This window comes from Pristiophorus japonicus, chromosome 5, assembly GCF_044704955.1.
Source record: "Pristiophorus japonicus isolate sPriJap1 chromosome 5, sPriJap1.hap1, whole genome shotgun sequence".
Lineage (NCBI taxonomy): Eukaryota > Metazoa > Chordata > Chondrichthyes > Pristiophoridae > Pristiophorus > Pristiophorus japonicus.
The window spans coordinates 105,182,236-105,195,527 of NC_091981.1; the positions used below are offsets into that span (position 1 = coordinate 105,182,236).

The following is a 13,292-nucleotide window of genomic DNA, read 5'->3' on the forward strand; positions in this document are numbered from 1 at the left end:
TTGGGTGAAAAGGGGCCAGTTCTTTAGTTGAAGAATTTCCTTTGAAGCAATGGAGAGCTTTATGTTTGGATTCAAAAGGCACAGGCAGGGACATTGCAAAGGGTGTTCCCACTACATTACCCATGCCTTGAGTGGTTGTACCATTAACTCATAGGCTAAAAATTCCAGAGTGCTGGAAACCTGCTGGTGCCCCCGCGGGCCGCAGTTAATGGCTGCTGAAATTAATAGCGCTGGCAGCACTATTGGTGTTGCTTGCTAATTAACATGAGCACAGTGATAAACTTGCTGTGTAAGGCTGGTTTTTGGCTGGTAGTCTCAGCAGGAGGCCCAATGTATCATCTCTGGAGCAGGAACTTAAAGGGAAGACTGTCATTTGAGAAAGCAGTGTTGGTCCCTTAAAGGGGAATGCCTTCTAAAATGAAAAAATAAATATCATTTAAAAATAGGCATTTATTAACCCTAAGAACTCAACTGCCTTCGGAAAAAAAAACATTGAAAATAATTGTCAAATGGAAGTCTTCAGCTCTTAAATCTGAATTGCCTTCCGTACCAAAAAAAAATGGGAAAAATGCTTCAGCATTATCACAAGTGGCTCAGTAAACCAGGGAAGGGGCACCCAGGGTCTCGCACGCAGCACTCAAGCTTTGTTCATGGGGTCAACACCACAAGAGAGATCCTTTACCCACAGGGGCCAAGAGGCCCTCCAGAAAGAGCAATGTGGGACCAGATCATCGAGGCCATCACTGCCAGCAGTGTCGCCCCCATGACCTGGCTCCAGTGCCCAAACAAGCTTCAAGACCTCAGACCAGTGGTCAAGGTCAGTGAATGCATCTTCAAAAGCTGGCTCCTACCAACTGCACCATTAGCCTCACATATATCTGAGTGCACAATTCCCCCGCCCCCCCAGCTTCCCCCACTCACCTACCAACAATCTGTACCAAACACGAGGCACACCCCTCCCATTCCTAGCTTCACCTTACCACCTTGGAGGAGATGGTGCTAACCATCTTGGCAGGGGCAAGGCTGAACCCTTGGCCAGCGGCAGGGCTGAAAGATTACAAGATGCTGGTATCCTCTTACATTATCCTCATTCTTTCATGCACCACCTACTTTCCTGCCCTTCCTCACCACAATTCCACCCTTGTGGCTTCCTCATTTCACACACCCAAGAAAGGCAGCCTGCCCAGCCAGTGGGTAACCAAGAAGAGAGAGGAAAGTGAAGAAGAAACACCGTCACTCAATTTTATACTCCTTGCCACCAGCTACCCGAGGTCAACCTGCAAGGCTATTTGCAGTGTCCCCCACTAAAAGTCAGCAACCTTCCACTAGCCATTGGGGTGGGGTAGCACTGTGTGACATTACTAGGATAGGCAAAGGCAGACGCAAGACAGTTACTAATAGAATGTTTAAGGGTGATGTCCAATTGGATGGGAAGATGTATAAAGTTGGATTGGCAAGATTGCTTTGTGGTGGCTTTTATTTCAGCATTGTGGCCAAGGGGACGCTGTCATGCTCAGTAACAGAGGGAAGGTAAAGTGTGAGCCACATGTTGAAAGGGGAATTGGGGTTGTGGTCACTGGTACTGCAGGTGGATATTTGGATCCCGGATATCCCAGCCAGAAAGGGCTACTTCTTCCTCTTCTGCGTCTTCCTTTTCCCTCACGAGCGGATGCTGGAAAACTGAAATAAAAGCAGCAAATACTGGAAATACTCAGCACATAAAGCAGCATCTCGACTTGAGACATGAACTCTGTTTCTCTCTCCATGGATGCTCCCTGACCTGCTGAGTATTTCCAGCATTTCAGTCTGCTCAGAGGCCTTTCTTTACCATCTGAGGCCTTGCAAGCATACAGCAGCACTCCCTGCACACTTTAAAAAGTTTTTAACATGTATTGCGCCAAGCCACTAATCCTACAAAATATTTTAAAAGTCCAAAATCTTAAATGTAAACTTCCCTGAAAGAATTGTGTGTCGCTTTAAGAAGCGCTGACAGCATCTCTGTCGATCTGCTGCACGCTCGCATTTCAGAGCGAGCTTAGGACTCGGTGCTAAACTGAGCGCAAAGATCCAAGTTGCAGAGTGCAGCAGTAAGACAACTGACGCCACATTCTCCAGATTTGCATGTCTAGGGCCAGCACCGCTAACGGCAGCACTATGACCCTCACCAAAATGGCGGCTGTCGAGTCACGCGCCAGAGGTGGGCGCAAGTGTGGTGGCTGCCTTATTATTCACAAATCTGCCGGTAACAGCTAGTGGTAAGCAGCCTTGACACTAGAAGCTTGGATCTAATGTTAGGTGGATGAATGGGATCTTGTGTTGTATGATTGGGGTGGGCGGAGGCGTGGAGAGAGAATACTTTTAGAAAGTTTTATTTGTTTTTAGATCAGAGGAAAATCTCAGGAGTTAATAAGTATAAGATATTTTTGACTTTAGCAGCTACTCAGTTACCAAGTTTTTTGAAACTCCATTCTATCTGCTGAAAGTATATCTATCCGTTTCCCTGATTAGCGAAAATCTGCTCTATATTGGTGTAATAGTGTTGCGTAAACACATTGTAGAAACATAGAAAATAGGTGTAGGAGTAGGCCATTCGGCCCTTCTAACCTGCACCGCCATTCAATGAGTTCATGGCTGAACATGCAACTTCAGTACCCCATTTCTGCTTTCTCGCCATACCCCTTGATCCCCCTAGTAGTAAGGACTACATCTAACTCCTTTTTGAATATATTTAGTGAATTGGCCTCAACAACTTTCTGTGGTAGAGAATTCCACAGGTTCACCACTCTCTGGGTGAAGAAGTTTCTCCTCATCTTGGTCCTAAATGGCTTACCCCTTATCCTTAGACTGTGACCCCTGGTTCTGGACTTCTCCAACATTGGGAACATTCTTCCTGCATCTAACCTGCCTAAACCCATCAGAATTTTAAACGTTTCTATGAGGTCCCCTCTCATTCTTCTGAACTCCAGTGAATACAAGCCCAGTTGATCCAGTCTTTCTTGATAGGTCAGTCCCGCCATCCCGGGAATCAGTCTGGTGAACCTTCGCTGCACTCCCTCAATAGCAAGAATGTCCTTCCTCAGGTTAGGAGACCAAAACTGTACACAATACTCCAGGTGTGGCCTCACCAAGGCCCTGTACAACTGTAGCAACACCTCCCTGCCCCTGTACTCAAATCCCCTCGCTATGAAGGCCAACATGCCATTTGCTTTCTTCACCGCCTGCTGTACCTGCATGCCAACCTTCAATGACTGATGTACCGTGACATCCAGGTCTCGTTGCACCTCCCCTTTTCCTAATCTGTCACCATTCAGATAATAGTCTGTCTCTCTGTTTTTACCACCAAAGTGGATAACCTCACATTTATCCACATTATACTTCATCTGCTATGCATTTGCCCACTCACCTAACCTATCCAAGTCACTCTGCAGCCTCATAGCATCCTCCTCGCAGCTCACACTGCCACCTAACTTAGTGTCATCCGCAAATTTGGAGATACTACATTTAATCCCCTCGTCTAAATCATTAATGTACAGTGTAAACAGAACCTTGCGGTACCCCACTAGTCACCGCCTGCCATTCTGAAAAGTACCCATTTACTCCTACTCTTTGCGTCCTGTCTGACAACCAGTTCTCAATCCATGTCAGCACACTACCCCCAATCCCATGTGCTTTAACTTTGCACATTAATCTCTTGTGTGGGACCTTGTCGAAAGCCTTCTGAAAGTCCAAATATACCACATCAACTGGTTCTCCCTTGTCCACTCTACTGGAAACATCCTCAAAAAACTTTCCAGAAGATTTGTCACGCATGATTTCCCTTTCACAAATCCATGCTGACTTGGACCTATCATGTCACCTCTTTCCAAATGCGCTGCTATGACATCCTTAATAATTGTGAATCAGTTATGACAGTTAATGTATGTTGAAATAACAAATTGAGCTCGAGCACAAAATGGGAGATGAAACTCAAATGTACTTTCTACTGACAATATATTTTGTCCATTATTTTCCCTCAGGAAGAGAATGAAAGACGTCATGCTTTTGCTGAAGAATTGGCTCATACACAGCAAAAACTGAATCTGCAGTTAAAAATAAACAGTGACCTGAAACAAGAAGCTGCAGAGGACATTCAGTATAAGGTAAGCAATATTTAAATTAGCAAAATAATGGGTTGGTGTTCGTTGGCATACTTGTCCTTCAACTTTGTTAATTAGAAAATAAATGTTTAAAAAGTACTCCCAATTTCAATAAAATAAAATTCTCCCCATTGAAATCTTTTGTGCTGAGACCTAAATCTGTCAAAGTGCAGGAATAGCAGTAGAAAGATAAATACGTTAAATTGGATAAAATCTTTCTCCACTAAAAAGAAAAAAGCTAAAATCTTTAAAAAGGACTTACAATTACAGAGAAATCATCCTCTGTTCTCTGTTGAGCAAAAATGAAATCTTTCAGGAAGCTTGCGACTGTTGTCAGTACTGTCTTTTGACCTTAGTCAAACTTGGTTAAGCTAAACTCTAGTCAAAGTTTTTCCATTGGCACCACTCCCTCCAACAAGCAGGCACATACACATGCACACAGATTGAGAAATCGTCCACCCTCCACCGTCCATAGTTGAGGCCAACTTCCTCTTCCTCCACCTGCCCTAAACTGATTGAATACTGGGCTCTCCACCTCCTCCAAACCTCCGCCTTTCTGCAGAGTCACACGAATTTATGAAAGGGAAATTCTGTTTGATAAATCTGTTAGAGTTTTTTGAGGATGTAACAGATAAGGGAGAACCAGTAGATTGTAGTGTATTTAGATTTTCAGAAAGCATTCAATAAGGTGCCACCTAAGAGGTTATTATACAAAAGTACAGCTCATGGGATTGGGGGTATTATATTAGCATGGACTGAGGATTGGTCAATGGACAGAAAACAGAAAGTAGGAATAAACGGGTCATTTTCGGGTTGGCAGGCTGTAACTAATGGAGTACCACAAGGATCAGTGCTTGAGCCTCAGCTATTTCATCATCATCATCATAGGCAGTCCCTCGGAATCAAGGAAGACTTGTTTCCACTCTTAACATGAGTTCTTGGGTGGCTGTACAGTCCAATACGAGAACCACAGTCTCTGTCACAGGTTGGGCAGATAGTCGTTGAGGGAAGGGGTGGGTGGGACTGGTTTGCCGCACGCTCTTTCCGCTGCCTGCACTTGATTTCTGCACGCTCTCAGCGACGAGACTCGAGGCGCTCAGCGCCCTCCCGGATGCGCTTCCTCCACTTAGGACGGTCTTTGGCCAGGGACTCCCAGGTGTCATTGGGGATGTTGCACTTTATCAGGGAGGCTTTGAGGGTGTCCTTGTAACGTTTCCGCTGCCCACCATTGGCTCGTTTGCCATGAAGGAGTTCCAAGTAGAGTGCTTGCTTTGGGAGTCTCATGTCTGGCATGTGAACTATGTGGCCTGCCCAGCGGAGCTGATCAAGTGTGGTCAGTACTTCAATGCAGGGGATGTTGGCCTGGTCGAGGATGCTAATGTTGGTGCGTCTGTCCTCCCAGGGGATTTGTAGGATCTTGCAGAGACATCGTTGGTGGTATTTCTCCAGCGACTTGAGGTGTCTACTGTACATGGTCCATGTTTCTGAGCCATACAGGAGGGCGGGTATTACTACAGCCCTGTAGTCCATGAGCTTGGTGGCAGTTTTCAGGGCCTGGTCTTCAAACACTCTTTTCCTCAGGTGGCCGAAGGCTGCACTGGAGCACTGGAGGCAGTGTTGGATCTCGTCATCAATGCCTGCTCTTGTTGGCTCCTGAGATATGGGAAGTGGTCCACGTTGTTCAGGGCCGTGCCATGGATCTTGATGACTGGGGGACAGTGCTGTGCGGTAAAGACAGGCTGGTGGAGGACCTCTTGCTGATGTTTAACGTAAGGCCTATGCTTTCGTACACCTCAGTAAATACGTCGACTTTGTCCTGGAGTTCAGCCTCTGTGTGTACAGACTCGGGCGTCGTCCGCGTACTGTAGCTCAACAACACAGGTTGGAGTGGTTTTGGACTTGGCCTGGAGACGGCGAAGGTTGAACAGGTTCCCACTGGTTCTGTAGTTTAGTTCTATTCCAGCGGGGGACTTGTCGACTCTGAGGTGGAGCATGGCAGCGAGCAAGATTGAGAAGAGGGTTGGGGCGATGACGCAGCCCTGTTTGACCCCGGTCCGGACGTGGATTAGGTCTGTAATGGGTCCATTGGTAAGGATCATGGCCTGCATGTCATTGTGGAGCAGGCAGAGGATGGTGACGAACTTTTGGGGGCATCCGAAACGGAGGCGGACGCTCCATAGACCCTCGCGGTTGACGGTGTCAAAGGCCTTTGTAAGGGCAAAGAAGGCCATGTATAAGGGCTGGTGCTGTTCCCTGCATTTTTCCTGCAGCTGTCGTGCTGCAAACATCATGTCCGTTGTGCCCCGTAGGGGACGAAATCCACACTGTGACTCCAGGAGGAGCTCCTCAGCCACAGGGCGAAAACAGTTGAGGAGGACTCTAGCGACGACTTTCCCAGTGGCTGATAATAGACAGATTCCTCTGTAGTTGCCGCAGTCGGACTTATCCCCTTTTGTAAAGACGGTCATGATTATTGCATCTCTGAGATCTCCTGGCATGCTCTCCTCCCTCCAGATGAGAGAGATGAGGCTATTTACAATCTATATCAATGACTTATATGAGGGGACTTAGTGTAATGTATCCCAAGTTTGCTGATGACATAAAGCTACTTGGGCAAGTAAGTTATAAGGAAGCTGCACAGAGATATAGACAAGTTAAGTGAGTGGGTAATAACATGGCAGATGGACTATTAGGTGGAGAAATGCAAAGTTATCCACTTTGGTAGGAAAAATAGAAAGGCAAAATGTTTTTTAAACGGTAAGAGACTGGGAAGTATTGATATTCAGAGGGATCTAGGTGTCCTTGTATAGGAATCACTGAAAATTAACATACAGGTACAGCAAGCAATTAGGAAAGCAAAATGATATGCCAAACACCAAAAGCACCAATGAATCAGGAAAAAGCTCTAGTTTTTTTTCCCCACATCCAGTTGAGAATGGTAACAGACAACCAGACAAATAATATGCCAAGGAGATTCCATGAACATCCCCAGCCTTAATCGTGGTGGAGCACAGCCCTGAGTGCAAGAAACAGACTGATGTGTTTGCAGGTGTGCCAAGTGGACAATCTCACTTGACGTCTTCCAGGGGGCTCCACCATCATAGATGCCAGTGTCCAACCACTTTGGTTTGTGCCACATGACAATATGCAGCAGCTGAATGCAGTGGGCACAGCAAAGGATATGGGCCCTGACAGCATCCTGGCTGTAGCACCAGAAGTAGTTCTACCCTAGCCAAGATGTTACAGAGCAGCAAGGACATGGCATCTCACCGATGATGTGGAAGATTGCCTAGGTATGTCCTATCCATCAAAAACAAGATAAATCTAGCCTAGCCAATTCCACCATATCAGCCTCCACCTAATCATTAGCAAAATGATGGAAAGAGTCATCAATATTGCCATGAAGTGACATCTACTCATTAATAACCTGCTCGCCAGTGCTCAGTTTGTGTTCTGCCAGAACCACGAGGCTCCAAACCTCATTTCAGCCATGATCTCGACATAGACACAAGAGCTGAATGGCAGAAGAGAGGTGATAGTAGCTGGCCATGTTGTCACTGCAGTACAAAAGAGCTGTAGCAAAACTGAGATCAATGGAGGTTAAAGGGAAAATTTCCAGTGCCTGATGTTGTACCTGACACAGACGAAAATGATTGTGGTTATCCGAGGCCAATCATCATAATAACCCCAGGATATGGCTGCAGGAGTTCCTCAGGGAAGCGTCCTTAGTTCAAATATCTTCAGCTGTTTCAATAATGACCTTTCATTCATCACGAGGCCAGCGATGGGACTATTGCTGACAATTCCAGTGTTTAGCTGCATTTATGACTCCTCTGATAATGAAGCAGCCCATGCAGGATTGGAAAACAAGCAGAACTAACAAGTGGCAGGTAACATTTGTGCTATACAAGTGCTAGTAATGACCATCTTCAGCAAGAGGAAGCCCAGTCATCTCATTCTGTCCTTCAATGCCACCACCATCACTGCGTCCCCGTGTCCCCCATTAAGACATTGAGTAATGCTATTAGGCATGCTAATCTTGGATTGTGCCGGAGCCTCAAGGAATTAAAGTTTCACTGCTGCGAGCAACCCAGGAGAAAATCAAAGTGGATTTTTTTCATTTTCTTTGAACACTTTTGTTAGTTATAAAAACATTAGAGATGTGGGAAAAAAGCTGTTTGACTGATAGCCAATAATCATCCCATCTGTTCGCTTTCCAAATGACATAGGAAGACAATGCACTGCAAGGATGCATGTTAGGCAACTGATGGCAGGATCATAGGAACTGGGTGGATGGAGGTGGGAAATCATGTGATAAAACCTGCTGGAATATTTTCAACCACAGTTGGCAACCTTAATCACCACAATGACCAGTAGCTTAACTGGGCCAGCCATATCAACACTGTGACTATAAGAGCAGGGTAGTGTCTGATTACCTAGGATAAGTGTCTCACCTCCTGTCCTTTCAAATCCTCTCCACCGTCTATAATGCTCAAGTTAGGAGTGTGTTGGAATACTCACCACTTGCTTGGCTGAGTTCAGCCACAATAACACTAAAGATGCAGTGTTCTGCTTCATTAACCCCGATGTCACTGCACTCGCTATTTAGCACCTCTACCACTGGCTCACTGTGACTGCAGTGTGTGCAATCTACAAGCTGCACTGCAGCAATGCACAAAGGTTACTTCAACAGCACTTCCCTCCCCCTGTGACTTCGACCACCAAGAAGGACAAGAACAAGATGGGAACGATCACCTCCAAGTTGCTCACTATTCTAAGTTGGACATGTATCACTGTTCCTTCATGGTCAAAGGATCACTATTCTGAAATGATCTTAATACCACTGTAGGAGAACCGTCAATGTGAGGACTACAGTGGTTCAAAGAAAAGGATATCATCACCTTGGGAATTGGGGTGGAAAATAAATGCTTGGCAGCATTGGCCACATTTGTAGAATACAAGAGATTATTTCAACAGGAGACTTTAACCGAATATACATTAGGAGTGGCTAAATATAGTAAAGGTATAATGTACATAACTGCTTCATGATCCATTGTGTTGGGAAAGCCACAAGAGGCAATGACCTTACAATAATCACAAGTAGACGATCCAGATAAAATAGAGAACTGAAGTTGTGGTAACTTTGGCATGAGTTATTGGGCCATAATTTGCTGCAGGAGTGAATCTAATGGCATCTGACAAGTTAGACTTGCCGTTGCACATTTAGGTTTTTAAAATGTTTTGCGTGACAAGTTGCTGAAAGTGCGAGCTGATAACTGGGCAATGAGTGAAACTGGGCATCTGGGACCTGAGTGAACAAGGCAAGCAATTGTGTATTTCCTTAACCAATTAGGTTGAAGGTTTGTGAAATTAACAGTGCAAGGACTGAGAAGGAAATGTAAATTAGAGTGGATGAATTCAATGTCAAATCAAGTACAAAAAGGGAACTAAAGAGAGGGAAAGAAAGGTGGATTAAGAGAGAAAAAAAGCGACACAGGAGAAGTTTTTTTTTCATTTTAAATTTAATATTTTTTAAATATCCAACTAGTAAAACTTGAAGGAATGAGACTCCACACTTAAAATAGTTAATTTTCAGTGCCAGATATATTGACTGACAGTAATTAATACTTATCATATCGTTAAAAAGGTACTTAGATTGAAATGGAAAAGAATTAACATTTTGTGGTGAGTTTAATTTGTATCTATCGTGCAAGTACAGCAACTTCACACTGTTTAATGCATTTCAATGGTGACGCAGACAGTGAGATGTCATTTTCGCAAAACTAACAGCGGAGCGGCACACAGCCAGCAACTTTTTGATGTCCACATTTGATCTTGCATCTGCCTTCGCCTGAAGTCGCTGTAGTATTTGCGCATAAATAATAAAGAGCGCTATTAGCCTCACCGTTATTTTGACAGCAAATTATGGGCCAATAACTTTGACGGAATTGGAGATTCAGCATGACGGAGAATGAACATCCAAGTGTGCAATTATTAAAACACCAACTTCAAGGGAATGAAGGAAGAATTTAAGCAAATTGATGTAGTAGCTTTGTTAGAACCACCTCAGTTGAGGCCAAATGGAAAGTAACCTTTAAAAGCATAATGCCCGAGCATGCAGGAATAAATGTTTACATAGGATTAGCAAGCCTAGATTAAACCAGCTTGACTTTACCTTCAAAGTGATGTGCAGAACAGATTCCAGAAATTCTGGAAGATGGGTGAAGGGAACACTGAGGTGAATGGAAGAAGTAATCAACAAATAAATGTGAATTTTTAACTATACATTATCCAAGAACTTGGTTATGAGGAAAGACTGGAAAACCTGAGTTATTCAGTTTTTATAGGAGTTGACTAAGGGAATCTCGGAGATTTATGAGACAGTAATAGAAACATAATAAACATAATAGATAAACTAAATCTGTGCCACTACTTCAAACCACACATTTTATCATCATCATAGGCAGTCCCTCGAAACGAGGATGACTTGCTTCCACGGCAAAAAGGGATGACTTCACAGGTGTTTCAATGAAGAATCTAAAATTCCAGATCCCGAACTACATCTTGAAGGGTGGAAGATGCCTGTGCGTGGATTTTTTTAACGTGTGGTGGCCGTTGCACACCAGCCACCACACGGGCTTGACAGAGCTAGGTCTTGGTCCAGTGGCAAGGATTACCCAAGACGACTGGAGGCCAGCTCTGCTGCATTGGGCTAGTGCGCACATATATCGCAGTGTGGGCTGGCCCGTGCTGCCCCTGGGCCCGCACCTCTCCTGGACCCCGATCACATCGCTCTGCGATCTCTCGCCGCTCCTTCGCCACGACCTCGCCGCCCGCTCCTGCTGTACCTGCCCACATTTTATAGACTGGGGGGGATACAGGTTCAATCTAACAAAAGGAAAATTTGGGTCTGATGGCCAGATGTTCGTCATCCAGAGAGTAGTCAACAGGCAGGTAAAGGACCCCAAGTGCAATGCTGGAGGTGCTTTGGTCTTTGCCCTTATCCAACAAGTACAAGGTTTTTGCTGCCTGTGAGGATGGGATAAAAGACTGCAGGGTGGATGAACAAACTGACCATGGTACAGGAAACCATTCAAGTGGGTGGAGTGAAAAGAAACATTGTAGTGGTAGGTGAGGGGGGGAGGGGGGCAGTGGGGGATACTGTTCTCTGCAGCCATGATCGTGAGTTCTAAAGCTGTTGTTGCCTGCCCAGTGCTAGGGCTAAGGACATCTCCTCGCGGCTGGAGAAGAACTTAGCATGGGATGGGGAAGATCCAGTTGTCGTGGTGCATGTAGTAACCAACGGCATAGGTAGAACTAGAAATGATGTTCTGTTGGGAGAGTTTGAGGAGCTAGGATCGAAAGTAATACACAGAACGTCACAGGTATTAATCTCTGGATTGCTACCTGAGCCACGTGCAAATTGGCACAGGGACAAACCGATTAAATGGTTAAATACGTGGCTGAGAGAGTGGTGTGCAAAGCAGGAGTTTTGATTCATGGGGCACTGGCGCCAGTACTTAGTAAAGAGGGAGCTGTTCTATTGGGATAGTCTCCAATTAAACCGGGCTGGGACCAGTGACCTGCTTTTTAAAAAAAAATCGTTCATGTGATGTGGGCGTCGCTGGCAAGGCCAGGATTTATTGTCCATTCCTAATTTCCCTTGAGAAGGTGGTGGTGAGTCGTCTTCTTGAACTGTTGCAGTCCATGTGGTGAATTAAATAACTAGGTTGTAGTATGGGTTTAAAGGGCTTTAGTAGGGGTAGGAAGATTAAAGAAAGGTTAAATTCAAAAGCAGCAAGAGAAAAGTCGGCTGTAGAGCAAGAGTAAATTGATTTGGGTAAAAATAAGCAGACTGGGTCAGGTAGGGGCAGAGTGCTTAACAAAAGTAATAGGGCATTAGTGACTACGGTGACAGAAGCGAAAAATAGAAAAAAGGTCAAGTTAAAGGTGAATGCGCAAAGCATTTGCAACAAAATAGATGACTTAATAGCACAGATAGAAATCAATGGATTTGATGTAATAGCCATTGCAGAAACATAGTTGCAGAGTGACCAAGGCTGCAAATTAAATATTCCAGGACTCTTGACTTTTAGAAGAGATAGGTAAAATGGAAAAGGGGGAGGGGTATCCTTGATAATAAGGATGGGATAAAGACAGTGGAGAGAAAGGATTTTAGCTTGGAAAAACAAGATGTAGGATCAGTTTATGTGGAGCTAAGAAACAACAAGGGACAGTAAACACTAGTGGGAGTAGTTTATAGGCCCCCTAATAGTAGCTGTAGTGTCAGGCCGAGTATAAACCAGGAAATTAGAAGTGCATGTAACAAGGGCAATACACTAATCGTGGGGTCTTTAATCTTCACATAGACTGGGAAAACTAAATTTGCAGTAATAGTGCAGAGGAGGAGTTCATGGAATGCATTCAAGAAAGTTTTCTAGATCAGTATGTCGAGGAACCAACTCGGGAACAGGCTATTTTAGATCTAGTTTTGTGCAATGCGACAGAGTTGATTAATAACTTGCAGTAAAGGAGCCTCTGGGGAAGAGTGACCATAGTGTGATAGAATTTTATATTGAGATTGAGAGTGATTAGTTAAGTCGGAACCTAGGGAGTTAAATTTGAACAAAGTCACCTAAATAGGTATTAGGGGCGTGTTGGCTAAGGTCGATTGGAAAACTACATTAAAAGATATGATGGTAGATAAGCAATGATTTGCAATGAATATACATTCCCTTAACAAAAAAAAAACCCCATGGAAAAGTGGGCCAACCGTGGCTAACAAGATAAGCTAAAGATAGTATTAGAGTAAAGGAAGAGGCTTAGAATGTCAAAAGTAGTAAGCCTGAGGATTAGGAGGATTTTAGAATTCAGCAAAGGACCAAGAAATTGATAAAGAAAGAGAAAATAGAATATGAGAGTAAACTAGCAAGAGACATAAAAAATAGATTGTAAAAGCTTCTGTTGGTATGTAAAAAGGAAGAGATTAGAGAAAGTAAATGTGGGTTCCTTAGCGTTAGAGAGAGGAGAAATTATAATGGGAAATAAGGAAATGGCAGACATTAAACAAATACTTTGTATCTATCTTTGCATGCAGAAATCAAGCACAGGCAGCGGAAGGTGCGTGCGGCAAACCAGTCCCCCCAATCACCCTTT

General features: G+C 44.4%; 1 protein-coding gene across 4 annotated transcripts in view; it reads left to right on the plus strand.

Moving 5' to 3' along the window:
- tax1bp1b (Tax1 (human T-cell leukemia virus type I) binding protein 1b) overlaps window positions 1-13,292 on the plus strand; it is a 276,059-nt gene that overhangs the window by 166,226 nt on the left and 96,541 nt on the right. For all 4 annotated transcript variants that reach the window (XM_070880822.1, XM_070880819.1, XM_070880821.1 and 1 more), the window contains one exon: window positions 4,017-4,139. In XM_070880822.1, coding sequence (XP_070736923.1) covers window positions 4,017-4,139 — 123 coding nt within the window. The remainder of the gene's footprint in view (window positions 1-4,016; window positions 4,140-13,292) is intronic.